This window comes from Channa argus, chromosome 15, assembly GCF_033026475.1.
Source record: "Channa argus isolate prfri chromosome 15, Channa argus male v1.0, whole genome shotgun sequence".
Lineage (NCBI taxonomy): Eukaryota > Metazoa > Chordata > Actinopteri > Anabantiformes > Channidae > Channa > Channa argus.
Genome location: NC_090211.1, coordinates 15,413,324 through 15,430,052, shown reverse-complemented (window position 1 = coordinate 15,430,052; position 16,729 = coordinate 15,413,324). Strand labels below are relative to the sequence as shown.

Here is a 16,729-nt window from a genome sequence, read left to right as displayed (position 1 = left end):
GTAAAAAGCGTAGGGTGTGGGCGGGAGAGATAGAAAAACAGTGACACAATGATGAGGAATGATGGACACTGGCAGAGACAAAGTAAGGCAGGTACAACCGAAGAAAAGAAATAACCTTCATACATACAGGAAGCAGAGCGACAGCTGGGGTGAAAGTAGCACTTGATGCAAACATGTAGAAAACTCAGGACCAGATAACACAAGAATGTTGTGTCTTTAAAACAGTAATTCAAAATACAGTAATAGATCTAAGTGATTCCAGTGAGCTTTTAATAAAATGATCACAGTCATAATAGGCACCAGAAATACAGTAAATCACACAGGTGAGCTGCATGTTGTGGGTACTGGAATGGAGACAGTGAACGCAACAGCACTGTGGACAGATTACATTTCAGTTTTAATTTCAAATACAGTTAGTTAAAATGTTGAACTTTGTGTCTTTCAGTCTTACTTTGGTTTCAACCGTCTCCCTTCTAGCGGTGGCTCACATCTCAGCAGGGGGCCATGTTTTCATCTGCCAGTCAGTCTCCATGACCAGCTTGTGTACCTTTTCATGGCACATTTCTCTGTTTCACTCTGTCTCTGGCCTCACTCCTGCCCAACCCCATGGTCATCAATTTGGTTTTATTTCATGTTTTGTTTCGTCTCTGTCCACCAGACCTGGAAGAAATCTAACCCCGTGATTTCAGACCTTTCTGCCAGCTCATACACTCTCTGAGGAACACGGCTGAATGGCAAATGCCTGTACTGTACTGCTGTGTGCAGGAAATAGTAACAGCTTTGACAGCACTCAGTCAGAGGTCAGGAAAAGGACTGACAGTTTTACATTCATAGCAGTGACTCAAAGGACCGGGTGACTCCAGCTAACGTCAGCTCCAGTCAGCGACATTTCACTTCACTGAGCTGTGGCCATGAATCCAGAAGGATTTCTGATTTTCACGCAGTAAAGTATGATTTACTTTTTCCCATAATCAAAATTATGTATCATATGTATCAAAAAAACAAAGTAAGATTTTTTAAAATGTACTTTAAAAAATTGTATGCACCCAGTTACTAGGATGTTGCATTCAAAGATATTCAGTTACAGTAAGGATTATATATTATAACCCTATAACCCACTGGGTCTTACCTCAAGCTTCTGTGATTGGCAAACTAGATCAGTTGAAAGGGTTGAAAAAAGTGCACCATATTTCCCCACAAAGCAATATAACAAGCATTTCCTTTCCTTTTCTAAAGAAAAACAAGTATGATCCCTCAAGTGTAAAGTCTGATGCAATATTAAGATGAAGTTTGTCCTTAGTGGATATTGATTTATTTTTGTTGTCTCTTTTATGTCCATTTAAGCAAGTTGAAATAATTTTTAGAGCCACATTTGGCTGTGCAGAAAGTTTAAATTATGCTTTGCCGGATAGTTGACGTTCAGCCAAAAGCCTCCTCAAAAGCTTCAATTAACAAATGGTATCCACTGACAAGTATTTTTCAGGCTTAGACTAAAATTAATAAATGAATAAACTAATACAATCAATAGCAAAAAAACTGCACTGTGTGATCCATAAGCACGGTATTTGTGTGCTATTTTTATTGGCAAAATATTAAACTCACACTGTCTTCCATTTATCATAAACAATGTAAAACAAGGGAATTCAGGGCAGAGAGTAAATACAAGTCTCTCTCAGTAGAGTTAAAGGTAAATGTCTTATGAATCATATATGGAGCATTTGCATCTATTAGATCCACTTAGATTTCTGTATTCAACACATGTTTTAGCTCAAAATTTAAATTACAGGTATATAATGTCAGGATTACAATCATTGTAAATTAGATAAAAGAGATGTAGGGAATAAAGTAAAAACAACATACTGTAAAGATATTGTTTAAATTTTCTAAAATACAAATCTGTACAATGACCAAGTAGCTTTTGTGACTGCAGCAAGAAAAATGAAAATGTTCCCCAGAGCTAAATATAAGCATTCAGCTTGTGTTCTCCTGTGAAACAGTCTTTTATGTAACTTTAATTTTACAAAACCTGCACCATCTGATTGACTTCAGGGCCAAAGTGACTCACTAAAAAATAACACATTAAATCTAGATGGCTGTTTTTCTAGCAATATATGACCCTTGTGTAAAACCTACACAGGCAATAATAATTACTGTTGTCAGTTGGAATCAGAAGTTTTTGTTTTTACTGATTGTTCTAAGATTGTAAAGGTCATCCATGATTTGAACATAAAAATAATTAAAATTACAATTAAAAGAAAAGGTTTGTTTCAATGAGGTTTTCATATGACAGCAACTAGAGTTTACAAGCCAGAAAACCCATTAACCTGTAAAGTATCATTTCAATGAAAAGCAGTACTTTAAAAAGTATTTTGTGTCCTACTTATTGTACATATATGGCACCAAAAGAAAAAAGCAAGCATTTTAATCCATCCATCAATCATCTTTTACTGCTGATCCTGTTTAAGTTTGTGGAGCCTGGAGCCTATTCCAGCTGTCATTGGGTGACAGGTTGGGTGCACCCTGAACAGGTCTCCAGTCTATCTCAGGGCCATCACAGAGAGACGTACAGACAACTATTCACACTCACTTTTACACCTATGGGCAATTTAGAGTCGCCAGTTAACCTAACATGCATGTCTTTGGAGGAAACCCAAACAAGCACAGGGAGAACATGCAAACTGGTCACAGCTGGAAGCTAGAGCCAAACAGGGGACCTTGTAGCTGTGAGGCAGCAGCACTAACCACTCTCAAACAACTATATCTTTCTACATTCTACAAATGTCTTTGGATTCTTTCACAGCATATATTCAGTCTACACTGATAGAAACAGCAGTTTCAAGAAAAACTTACAAATGAAACATTTTGGTAATACTGACCATCAATTAATCAAACACAGTTTAGCTCTATGAGCTAGTGTTAGACACAGAGTCGAGCAGTCTTTTCAATGTTGTTTTTAATTTAGTGTAAAAGAAAACCCCTGTAAAAAGCCTTAAATATGCAGCTGATGGCAACATCCAGTACATGATGATATATACATGAAATTGTGCTAAAAGACCGAGTCTAAACCATAAAGGTACTAAGCAAAATGTCACCATCCTCAGTTGGCGGTAGACAATAATGTTCTTTAGCTTCATAGACATGTGGTACCTTTAATGTTTCTAAGTTATCATTAGACATCCACAGTTTAACAAGCTACTATTTTTAGTTATTTTTTAACCGTTAATTTTTGCTGTTTTTACTGTTTTTACGAACACTAAAATGAGAGTCCATTTGTTAACATATAAAGCATAACCCTGAGGTTTAGCAATTATGGACAATCAGCCTATTATGGATCAGAGCTCCTGGACGGTCCCTGTAGACAGTCAGTGGCGCAGATTGATCGTAGAATGTCCTGCAGTTAGAGTAACCCACTATAATGATCCACTACTTTAGCCAAAGCATTATGGTACAGTGGCTCTCGCTCTGTCTGGTTCAGTTTTTTGTTTTTTTTCCTATTAAATCTTGTCTGGTCCTTTGTATTTCTATGTAATATGATTATAAATCTTATGATTTAATCTATTTGTCTGTTTAAATTTTGTTTTGTTGTTATAGTCCAGTATGAAACCACATCTGAAATTCATTTTACTCTCATTAGTAATATGACAGTACAGTTAACTGCAGATGTTGGAAGATTGCCGCTAACAACAAACAATTTCATAATATATTTGTGAATAAAACTGTAGAACATTCTTTGTACTGAAATGGAACTGTCAAAGCCCTTACATGTCACAATCAGATCATCTGACCAAAGACTTGATTTATTCGATCTGCATGTTTGAACTCAAACAAACAAACATAGCATACATCTCTAGGTTTAACAATTTATGATCCAGACATTCACCTTTTAATTTTGGAAGAGAATGAACACAATTTACAAAAAGAAATAAGAAAATTACCATTACATTAGACATTTCATTAGATACACCTGTACAATTTATTTAAGGTGGCCTGGCGGCTCAGTGGTAGAGCGTTGGGTTTGGGATTGAGGAGGCTCGAATCCCACCACACCAGATGTGGCCCCACCCAGCACTCAAGAGCCACCTTGGTGCCGGTCTTGAGCCCAAACAAAACAGGAAGGGTGTGGCAGGAAGGGCATTCGGTGTAAAACTCATGTGCCAAAAGGAATGTGTGGACCTGTTCTGTGGTGGCGACCCCTTAAGGGACAAACCGAAGGCCATTGATCTACACCTGTACACTCTCAAGTACAATCTAAAGTGCTCTGCCATGAATTCTACTTTTAGATGGTTCTACTTACTTAGTTTTTCATGTATTATTGGGGTCAAAGTGGGTAGTGGAGTAATACTGGTGTCCATTTCAAAGAAAGGTGGTTGTAATGTTTTGTACCCCTGTTTAAAATCAATGTACAGATTGTACAGTTGTACCTAATAAAATGGAGAGTTGGCTTGTAGTTGGCATTGTTTATCTTTAACGGTACTTGGTCAAAAAGTAATGCAGATACATGCATGGCCCACTTGGTGTGTTGTAGTGCTCATGGAAAGCTGAAAAACATTAATCTTAAGTCACTACTGCTGAAAAGAATTCAGTTGTAACAAAAATAATCTACAGACATGGACGAAATTATACGAGACAAAAAGAACCTAGAAATTTCTCCGAAACATTTTGAAACTGACAAAAGAATAAAAATCAGACTTTGCTCTTTTGACTTAACAAAATATTTTAGGTAATACGACAAAAGCCAAACCACACAACAGCTTAATTACTTTTCCCCAGTTTAAGTAGGTTAAAGGTTCAATTATCACTAAAATCTATGATCTTTTACGATAAATCTAACTAGACCATTTTCATTGGTTGCGTTATACTTTAAAACATTTAGTGAAAAATCAAAAGCAAAGCCAGGCTTTTATTTTTTCTTGCTTTTTTTCTTGTATTATTTTGTCAGTTTTAAGTTATTGCAAAGAAAATTGAGGATTCCTTCTTTTTCATGTTAAAGGGTACCAACCTGGTAAATACAAACAAAAGCAATAAGGTTAGGATGTGCCATAATTATTCTTCAACTCTTCGAAATACAGACTAGAAAGTTTTCGAAGGCTGCTGCCAACTGCTTTACCACATGATAACAACGTAAAAGTCAATAATTTAGCAGTGGTTATCTAACATATCCAAGTCTCTTTAAGCTGACTTTAGAATTATACAAACATTGAAACCAGTGGACATCTGGAAGGTATTTAAGCTTGTAGTTACGAGCAATATGTGGTATAGAATGTGCAGTTAAAGGGCTAAAAGATGCACAACCCCTTGTATTTTTGTGCCATTTTAACCAGGCCTTCAGTCATGTCTGTTGCATCACCTGTGGCTAATCTAAGGTGTCAGGCTCAGCGTCCATGCAGGTCTCCCAGGGATTACGTGGCATGTGGGGCATGGAGATGAGGAGCAGGGCCACTCCGCTAAGGATGAGCAGGGTAAAGGAAGCGCAGGCACAGGTAAAGGACCAGGAGTAGTAGTATTCGATCCAGATGGTCTCGTCACTGTCAATCATACGCTTGACAGACTGTCGCATTACCTCAACAGAAATGATGATGCAAAGGCCTGTGTGCCGAAACAGAAAGAACAAGTTGGAAAAAGCAGATGCTCACATGCTTTCATAACAATGGGTGACAACATGGTTTGTCACAACTGTTTAATCAAATGCTGTTAATGTTCCACATTCATGCAGCAAGATTGTCAGTTTTATTTTAACTTTGAAACAGCACATGTGATTCTAGATGGGAGATCGCACCCGTCACTGTTAATTTAACACTTTTAGATATTCTGAAGAGCCACCCCAGAACGACATCAACTCTATTATGCAGCTCTTCCCACATCTAAAAAAACTTGTCAGTGAAAAATCAACTTTGTCATCTTTTTTAAATTAGCTGCATAATAATGCTCATCACCGCTGGAAAAGGTGTGCGTGATGCTGACACAGACTCATTTTTATTTAAGCTGTAGAGACAAGAGCATCAGATAGAGCCTTAGCTGACCTGCAAATGCAAAGAACATCCCTGCAGGCCGGAGCAGGTAGTCACGCCCCTTCCCAAAAGAGAAGATGACACAGAGAGAGCCCAGGATCATGAAGAACAGACTGAAGATGGCGATGGCTGCTGCTGAGATATTGTACTCTGGAGGTGAAAAAGAGAGAGGGGGAGGGAGGGGGGAGAGATAGACAACAAAATCAAGAAGGCAGGAGACAAACAGTGACAAGGAAAGAGAGAAGCAAATAGATCGAAGGAGCAAAAGCGGTAGCGATTAAGATTTGAGAGAATAGGCAGGAACAGAAGGGGAGGTTGCAGTATCATTTCCATAATAATTGTTTCAATATTGCACTCGAGTTATGATACAGATAATTAGCCTTTAAATTAGCTTCACTTTAAAAACTACAGTCATTTATCCAAACTGGCAATAATGCTATTTGCATGACAGATAGGATGCTGCAGGCTTATAACAAGATGATTAGAGCTTCTCTCTCCTCTCCTGCCTTCCTCCCCCTTTCCTGTCTGGTTGTCAGACAGACATAATCTAGTCTTTCCTTCTCTGAAACAGTCCAACTGTGATAGAAATGATCCTTGGAGCATCCTATTCCATCTCAGCACCCCGACTGTGGAATAATACCAAGTGTAAAATAACCTTACACTCATGCTCTTCAGTGTAGGTCGGGTTAACTCTGTGGCTGTTTGAGTACTGTGGGTGTGTGTGTTTGTGTAAGTGCATTTATGTGTTTAATGTCTGCATGGTCTTTTGCGGGAACCTGTTGAGTTTTGCTCATTGTTTTGTATTACATTATCAGAGTTGTTATATATTATGTAATGCTTTCTGTTGATACAACAGGTCATCAGTGTCAGCATACGTTTTTTATACTTCTAACTAAAACTGTAAACCCTCAGCACCGTTAAATTTATTCTTACCCTTTATATATGTTTGGCATTGGTTTGATTTTCTTTTATGACATTTAGTGTTTTAATATTTATATTTTCTCTTTGCTTTTTAAAAATATATATAAAATATACAGCATTAATAATTAAACTAATGTAAATTGACATGCATAATATTCTATATTTTACACTGTACAGTCAATGTATCATTCTCTTGCCCTTATACTGTATATAAAACATTAGACATTTATGTTTTCATGTTTGCTTTTATCTTTTGTAGAGGTTTGTAGCAATTTACTGTAAAACATTCTAGTGGCTGCAAAATCTTTATGCAGGAAAGTAGAAGACAGGGTGTTAGTGTCTTAGGGACACTAACATGGGGATATACAGTACTTGCAGTACATGCATTTTATCACTCGCGTCTTTATGCTGTTGTATACTGCTGAGTAATTGACTGTGTAGCTGTCCTTTTTAACTTTACCTGAAAATGATGTTATGCAAACCGAACAGAATCTGTTCAAATATGTGGCAGTGAGAAAGCACCCACCTTTTTGTGTCTTGACTTCAAAAAATTCAGCCTCTTCCCCAGATGTAAAGTGTTTGAAGTAGGAGCAGTTTTTTGCTGCAGAGTAACAGAGGATGAGAGACAGGAGGATCAGAAAGAGGGGGTGAGGGAGAGAGATAGAAAGAAGGAGATGAAACGGGGGGGGGTCACTGTCAACTAATGTAAATGTTACATCACTTGATTTTGATTGATTGATTGATTTTACCCATAAATTCAGTATTTTGTTTTGTTGTGAGCCTAACTCTAACCTCACATAACTGAAAAGTTTGTTTGTTTAAAACATTCCCACTACAGCTGAGCACATTTTTCACTTTTGAGTTCTAATTCTAACTATTTGATTAGCTGTAAGCTTGTGGAAAGTACATACAAATAAATATTCTTCTCAATGATACAATTGGGCTTTTTAAACAATTATAGCTCTCCCTCAAAAATCAAATGTCATTTATGGACTGAACAACATCTCCCATTCCAGGAGCTTACGGCTCATAAAAACATATGCAAACCCAGTAGTTAGAGCATCTCTATGGTTGAAAGAAAAACATCCCAGAAAATTAATCATAGCATGCGTGATGATATTTATTCAAGCATAATGTTGGAAGGTGAGGTGCCATGAACCCTGTTGAGGTATGAGAAGGTCAGTGAGAGGGAGAGAGAGGCAGAGGAAGCATAGTGACCAGCCAGACATCTAAATGAAAGCAGAAAAGATTGAGATTAAAATATGACCAACATAAACATTCAAAACATGCACATTCAAAAACACACATCTTTCAATATTGATCATAATTAGCTTTAATTTCCTCCTACATCCATTATTGATTCACACTTTGGAGCCCACCTTCCTGTGCACCACAGAGTGCTTCATTTGACCTCCACAAAGGTCTTAAACCTTTACAAATTATGGCTCGGAAAGCATTATTTTAATATAATTGAGATAAACGTTATTCTGATACTAATCACACTTTGTATCATTATTTACTGATTTTTTTGGAGGATATTGGTGCTTCCTAACACATAAAAAATCAATATTTTTTCTCTCTCTCTTTTTTTTTTTTGGTAAAGAATGAGCATGCACAACTATTGTTGCTCCTTTTTGGCTGTTTGATCAGACGTACGTCAAACACTAGCACCAGTTCACAGGAAGGATTCTGTTCTGTGGTTTGCAGATACACTAACTTAAAATGTCTCAAACTCAAATCCTCTACTGTCCTCCAGACTGGCTGTGTTTACCTCTCACACAATCATTTCAAACCCAGTTCACATTTTGACACAGGGATGATATACAGAACAGTATTTCTGCACTTTTCTTTTCTAAACTCTGTTCTTTTGACCACAGTCTTCAATTCAGCCTCATATAGATTAACAATTCCTGGGTGCAGTCATTTTCCATACACTCATCTGCCGATTCGCTGTCTCTGAGGGCAGCTGGACTGAGAGGGATGGGTGGAGAGGATGTAAAGGCCAAGTGAGTGTTCCCTCTTTACACCACTCCCCATCCTTCCTTGCTGAGATTAAACCCATAAACCAGACAGGTGCTCTCTCTGTCCACCCAGAGACATGTGTGTTGACATTGTGTGTGTTTGTGTGTGTGTCTCTGTGTGTACAAAGCAATAGAGAAGCTGTTTGTTACCGGGGATGAGAAAGAATCAGTGAAAAGGTAACCTAGCAACAGGCTGCTGCAGGTCTTGGCTAGTCCTATCTATTTACCCATGTAAAGGCATATCAAGAGGAGTGTCTGCCTGCAAATGTGTGCATGTGTGCGTATGAGGACTGGCCTTTTTATGGGTGTGTGTGTGCGTGCATGTGTGTGTGAGTAAATGTTCAGGCTGGTGATGCTGAGAATTGGAGGTGGGGGTCACAGTGCAGAGTGGATCTGCAAATATATTATTTTCATTAGTCTTGTCTCATTAGGTGTATTCACCTCTGGGACTAAAGTAATCTAAGCTCATTTTTGTTTGGCTGGAGCTGCAGGATTTCCTCCTGTTTCTATGAAGAAACTGATAAGCTCACGACACAAAGATGAGACAGAAAGACATTTGATTTATGCAAGCTTCAAAATGGCGCCACAACTTCTCTGCTGGTTCCTGATGAATTAGGAAGGATAATCAGTCCCTCCAGGATTTCACATTTTTGTGATTGATGCACCCTAAAATGTTAGCTTTTCTAAACAGTTGTGATGCTCGCTGAGATGTAATGTTTAAAATTGAAGGATTGCACAGAATTCATGGGTGATTGGTTGAACTGCTGTAATCACAAAATCTCAGATTCTGATGGTGACTGGATAATGTAGAGAATTTTAAGATACATAAAATGGTCTTTTTTTAAACGAATAATTCATTGACTGCTAATTGCCCTTTATTTGTTGTTGCTAAACATGTCAAGCTCTTCCTTCTGACATGGCATTTATAACAGTTCAGAGTTACAATTAAAAATTAAACCACTCCATTATACACATGAATACACGAAAGGAGAATTCCAGTTATACTTGTACTAGTTTCTAACAAGAACTGAATGTTTTAGTTTAGTAAATAAAAACAAAGAGACAGGAGCCTTTTTTTTTTACATTATTACACCTCCAGCCGCAAAGGGACCCCGACTCATTGTGTCAGAGAGCTCGTGTGATTAGCAGAAGTTGTGTCATAGTAAAGAGGAAAACTGTTGTAATGTTTCATTTCCATACACCATGCTGTGAGAGCTCCCTGCCTTTCTGTTGGTGAGTTAAAGTTTGCTTTAAAGTTTGTGAACTGTTTGTGAACTACTACTCTTTGCACACCACTGAACAATTCTTACCCTATTGGAATAGTTAATTACAAATAGAATATATTTATAAAAATGTCAGAGCGTGCATTTTTACGGTAGAAAGGATTAGAGTATGAAGAACTACGAGTTTATCAGGTTGGCTGGATTGTGAACTCCTTTTCTATACCAAAACTCAATGAAACTTATTTTAAACTCAAATTTTCCAGCTCCATGGCCGCCACGTAATGTTTCCAGTTCTACAGAGGTATTTTTCACTTGTTATTGTACTTGGTTTGATGACTTTCTTTATTTTGTTTTTTGGAAAGATGATCAGAATAACAAAAGGTATCCCACCCAAAAGGTTAAGGTTGAGCTGTGCTCTTATCACTGTAGAACCCTTTGGATGCCATTTAGGCATGTGGTAAAATCCAAAGGTGGAGCCTGCTGTGCCCATTGGCACAAATATTATGTTTAGCTCATTGTGTAATGATTTCTGCATTGTGTAACATTTCATCAACCATTCAATATCAGCTACATCAATATTAACCACCATTTCAGTGGAGAACTTCTGCTAACTGAACACAACCTCAGCAAACGGACTTTTAAAACCAGGTTCTGTCTGTACGAAATGTAAGGCTGGTGGCTTTCATCGACGCCCTGTTTCTAAAACAAGAGCTATGTGTCATTTAAATGCAGCGAAATAGTCACATTTTGAAATGAAAGTGAAAAACACTGCAGAAGAATCAGGGTTAAAAACAAACGTGTTGTAGCTCTAAATGCCAAACATTTAGTGTGGAGGAACATCTGGGTGCATATCATTGACCTTGCAGTCTGGCTAATGCAGAGATTTAGTTCCAGAGCGAGAGTGATTAGAACGAGGTATCGCCTGTCATTTTAGTTTAACCTCTTCCCTATAAACAGTGCTGCCACCTCCTCTCCTTTATATGAAAGCTTCTCCTCCACCCTTTCCTTCCTCCCCATCCTCCTCTCTTCACCTGTTATTATACCTGTTGTCACATTTTTTCCCCTTTCATTTTTCCTTCAGCTTGTTATTCTTGTGGGTTTTTTTAATGATATTTATATGTTTTTACAAATAATGACTACTTCAAAATGTTTTCATACTGAAGATTTTAGGTGATAGACAGAGGGATGTTTCTTTTTCTAGCTGCACTGAATGACCGACTAATTCTGGGTCAATGTGAATAGGATGGGTGGTGGTAGTATTTGAATGGCTGTTCCACTCAGAACTCTCATAACTGGGACACAGCGGCACAGAAAAGTCCTCATGGCCCTTGTCATCCTGTATGTAGGCGTGTGTGTGGATTCACCTTTATTATGAAACACTCAAGTTTGTTTTCATCCCAATTAATCCCAATTTCTAACCTTATCTTGTTTTCTAAATGCCAAATGACTGCCACACCTCCATGGGTCTGGGTCTGTACTCAAAACAGAAATCTGGCAGACTAGAGAGAAAATGATTGAAGCTCTAAAGGTAAAAATGGTGGTTGTAGATGGCAAATGTGTTGTGAGTGTATGAATCCGGGGGCATCAGTCAGGCCCTGTGTCTCTGAAAGAAACAGGAGAGGTTGTTTTATGTTTTATTTGTAGGTGTAAGTGCTCTGGGTGTAATCTCTCTCCTCTGTAGAACTGAAAAACGTAGTGCATGATGACCCTTTGGAAACGTTAAGGATCTCTGATAGTAAACTCCCCCTTCCTTGTTTGCACGTTATGTGTAACACACAAATGGACACACATGCTTTTTATTTCCCAACTGATCAGCTTGATGTGGTCCATAAAGGGTTTGTTTGGTTTTTACAGCACTCAAGCTGTCATGCGTCATTTGTGGGAAGCAAATTTCAAAAGTCATTTGGGTTCACGCGTTGTTATGCAACCGCTTCACAAAATCAGGGTAATTGTGACTATATGAAAAATTGTTTGTGTACACGCCTCTTGACAACTAACTCCCTCTGTCTGGGAGAATGCAAATGCGTGTTATTAAGTCCAATCACTGCTGCTTGCTTGGGTATACTGTTCATCAAGGATGTAATCTGTTATAGTGCACTCTCGAGTGCTCAAAACTCGACCTTCAATGCTTAGTACTGCTAAGAAGCCAAGAAGTAACACTGGTGTAGTTATGTTAGCCAGTCAGCAACTTTATAGGCACTAAAATCAGTGACCAGTTACTTATGAAGAGCCATCTCATGTGTTAGAGTGCTGTTTTCCTGCAGAGCCTTACAATACACCAGTATGAGCGTATTGTGCACCACAGACTTGCTGTCAGAGTTGCTAATTGATAATCTAAATATTTGTTCAGCTCTATCAAACACTGTACTAAGTTCAACATTGGAAATTGTTATGCAGATCTTGTTGCATCTTGTTGCAAGGTTTCAGTGTTGCCTGAGGAACGCAAACATCGACTCCTCAGAAATTAGGATTTAAAAATGTGAAATGTAAACACTGTTATAGCAATGGCACAAATGGCTCTCCTGCTAGATAAACCTTTAGCAAGGACCTCTATCAAGGAAGAAGCTGTTGTCAAACTACAACAGCCTTACAAAATGGCCAGTGGGGTGACAGTAAAGCACCAATCATTAGGAGATAGAGCCTTCAGACTTTTTTGGCCACTGGAGGACAATCACCAAACAGATGATTTTAGCCTTTTTTCCCCTCGTGCCTCTATGAGTGTAGTAACAGAAACTCAGAGGACTTGTGATCATCTCTGTGAGAAAGGGCACACAACATACTCATAGATCCTTCTCTGGCCACACCTGGTACATAAATGGGGTGGGATGGGCTTGTATAACCAAAATTATAGTCATTACGTGGGAGCAAGCACATGCCAAATACCTAGACATTTAAAGAATTACTTAATTTCTTTCATTAACCAAATGGGGGGAAATTATTTTGGTTGTGGGAATGTAGGCAAGGGGGTGTCTGACAAAACCATGGACATTTCTTGCCACACAGCTTGGCAGGTGGCAGCAGACTTAAGGAGGGTGGATCCTCGTGAACTGAGCCAAACTCCCCTCGCTGCTCACGGAGGCAAGCTGCCAACAAGTTCAGTCTGCCCGATGGCTTCTCTCTAGTCAGTCAGTCCCATCCATTTCAGTTTGTGTTAGATATCAGAGACAGAGCTGACTAGATAGTCTGACATAGTTTTACTGCTGCTGTCAGAATGTGGAGGTAGTAACTGGATCATTCATCATATTGGAGTCTTGAGGTTGTCAGCTACAATATGCCCTTTCTTCATTTCTCAGACTGACTTGTCCATTGGGGAAAAAATCTGTTCTTGTTCCTCTCCCCCTCTGCTCGTCTTATCAAAACAGAATAGAAATCCCTGTCTCCATTTTATACACTTTTACGCTCTCAATATTACTATAGTTGTCACATTCATATAACAGACACCAGTCTCACCTCTTGTCTGTCTGTTTGCCCTCCCTTTCAGCTTCCTCAACACACACATCATTTCATAGAATATCACCTCTCCTCACTGAAAGTCCACATCCCTCTGTGCATAATGTAAAAACGCTCTCCCTTTTCCTGTCAGCAGGGGCATCTCTCCTTCTATCCATGTACTCTTCTACCTTGTTCACCATCAACCCCCCCCACCCCACCCAGAGTCTCCCAGGTGTACTCTAACTCATGAGCTGGAGCAGAAAGCCACACTTCATTAAGGCCTGTACGGATCCGGAGGTGCTGGAGTCGCAGGCTAAGTCAGTGGTAGAGTCAGAGTGAAATCTCTCTGTTAGGCTGCAAGGCACGTACACACAGCTAGAGGCTAGTGAGACACTGTTTACCCCAGGGCTGGTTCTGTGCAAAGAGAGCTTGTAATTACAGCTACTAGGCTATTTTGGAGAAGAAGACTTTTAAAAGCAAGACAGAATGAATTTGACTCCTTGCAATCACTTACTGGATGCAATAAGACCTGTTCTCCGGAACAGCTTTGTGTCTGGTTTGATCAAAGCCAACTTCAGATGTGCGTTGACACTATGTGTCAGACTGAATAAGAAATGTAGAGGTTAAATAGCATCTTATAATACAGTTTCTTAAAGAGTGAGAGAGAGAAACTGCATGCTGGCAAATGATGTAACACTTCCCGTTGCTGTCTAAGAGATCACTCCTGCCAAATAAAATAGGGCCAGAAAATATAGGAGTTTTGTTTATTTCTCGTCTTCCATCAGCCCAGACAGAGCAGATTAATTCCTGTTAACTGTGAGGTATTGCTGCAATAGTCTTCCATTAAGCACTTGACTTCAGCTGTGTGAGCGTGCTTAATTGGCAGTCTGTTCAGAGACTTCCTCTGTGGAAGATAATGATGGTTCCATGAGAAACTGCCCATACAACTGTTGCACATACATTCAGTTCAAATACTACTACTAATAATAATAATGTGTGCAAGAGTTGAGAAAATAGAGGAAAGACAAAGACACAAAGACACAGATATTTTTCTGACATTTCAGTTTTTAAACTTTTCTGTCTTTTCTTTGCTTTCATCAAGAGATGATTACAGAGATGATTACAATTCAAATATCAAAACAGCAAGCGTTTAGGTTTTTTTAGTATTGCAGAATCTAACACTAAGTTCAGAGCTGTAAGCCACATGTTTCAAAGTCAAGGCTTAATTCTGTGATGCAACTGAGTAGATGAAAAACAACAGAAAGACCAAAGTAGTGAATTATATTTTTTCTGATTTGTCTTGCATGTATATGCAAATACATTAAGCGAAACTGTATGCAAATGTTTCTTCACAGATTCCAATCCACCAACAAAGCGCCCTTTCCCCCTAAATATAGCAAAAGAAAATCTTTTTTACCTTGACGATAAATCTAGCATTTTTTAATTCTGCAAATTATAACATTGAAATGTTTAATTATGTAAAGAAGATGTCTATCACCTTGACCACAAATTATTCTAATGGCAGGTACAATCAAGAGGCTCCATACCTCCAGGTAAACTGATGGGGCCGCAGCCTTTGCCCTGGGGGTCCTTCTCAATGATAAAGATGCTCTTCTTGCACAGCCTCCACAGGCCAAAGTGGGCCGCCTCGCAGGTAGCGTTGAGTTTCTCCACCCGTGGGCTAAGCACGGCCCAGTGATCGGTCACCACTGCTGCCAACATCGCTGACATGCCCACCGCAATCACCACTGATGTGATCTTGACCTTGGTCGCCTGCTCCTCAAACATGTTGCTCAATGTGCGCGTGCGTGTGTGTGTATGCAAGATCGGGGATGTATGTGCACGCGCGTGCCAGTATTTGCACGTCTGTGTCACACTGCTATGTGAAATGCTATGGAGTGCATGTGATCGTAAAGCCTGGGTGAGCTGGTCAAGGTTGCCGTTGTTTTGGTTGCTTTCAGGTCTTTGATGTTGGATGTTGACTCCAGAGGTTCCCTCGTCCTGTCTGCAGCTTCACTACACTTCTGATGTCCTCCACTCTCTCCTGCTTCCCTGTCCCCGGCTCTTTCTTACGCTTTCTCTGCCTTGTGCCTGGTGGTTGGTAAAAAGGGGCCAGATAACAGTGCCCTAGTTTCTACCTCTCTCCTCTCTTTCTCTCCCTCCCTAGTTGCTTTTGGCGAGCTGAGGACAATCAGCCTGGTGATGAAGTTGAAAAGGGAAGTGCTTACGCTTAATACACCTATTACCTGACCATTCTGATGACGACAAGAGATGGGTCAAAATACGTCTTTTGTTTAAAGTTCGGACACAGTGTATTGACTGTGGCTATTCCAGGTGTGCACTTCCGACTTCAAAGACTAGTCTAGTCTAGTCTAGTCCACCATGTTCGACTCTTCACTGTTTCAGTTTTATAACAAAAACTGTTATCATCAATCTGTCATTTATGTAGAACATTCACAGTCACATCTGTCCCATTCTCATTGGGTCTGATCTGTTTTCAGCTCATTTGTCTTAGGCGATGTGTGCCAGGTGACTCGTGGGGGTGGGGGGGATTTCCTTTATTAGTTATCATCTGAATGAGCTGATCTACTTACTCAGCCAATCAGCATTCAAGGTTTGAGACAAGGGGCCCACCTGAGATCAGTAGCTGATCCAGATTCAGAAAGACAAAATGACACCATAGGCCCCAAAATGTCGAATTTTAGAACTTTATTCTGCTGTCTAATAAATCTTAATATTTATAATAGCAGAAGAGCATTTGGCGCTAAATGACCTGTAACTCCTTAAATCCTCCAAGTAGCTGTCATACACCATATTCTGATATTTTTGTGTTATCATCCTTACACTCTAAATGTAGTCTATATAGAAATAAAAACCTGATTCTACAATCAGATGAGCTTTTGATGTACCCCCAAAAATCACATATCACACAGTTTGAGGAGGGAAAACTATACAAACCAGATACATCTCAGAGGCATAATCAACCTTTTCCCTTTGAAATACTTGAGTAAACGGACAAGCTTTTTATAAAACACTGTGCCCCATTTTAGACAGGACTCTGGCCCATTTTTAGGCTTCACAGTCACACAGCTCCGGGCTTTTAACAAATTAAATGGCAATGCAT

At 39.2% G+C, this 16,729-nt stretch overlaps 1 protein-coding gene across 1 annotated transcript; it reads right to left on the bottom strand.

Moving 5' to 3' along the window:
• Positions 1-1,544: 1,544 nt before the first annotated feature.
• Positions 1,545-15,883, bottom strand: cacng1b (calcium channel, voltage-dependent, gamma subunit 1b). Its single transcript, XM_067478383.1, has 4 exons — positions 15,153-15,883; positions 7,456-7,530; positions 6,021-6,158; positions 1,545-5,586 (listed from the first exon to the last, which is right to left on the bottom strand). Exons 1-4 carry the CDS (start codon positions 15,391-15,393, stop codon positions 5,354-5,356), a joined length of 687 nt encoding a protein of 228 aa, XP_067334484.1. The 5' UTR covers positions 15,394-15,883; the 3' UTR covers positions 1,545-5,353.
• Positions 15,884-16,729: the final 846 nt, after the last annotated feature.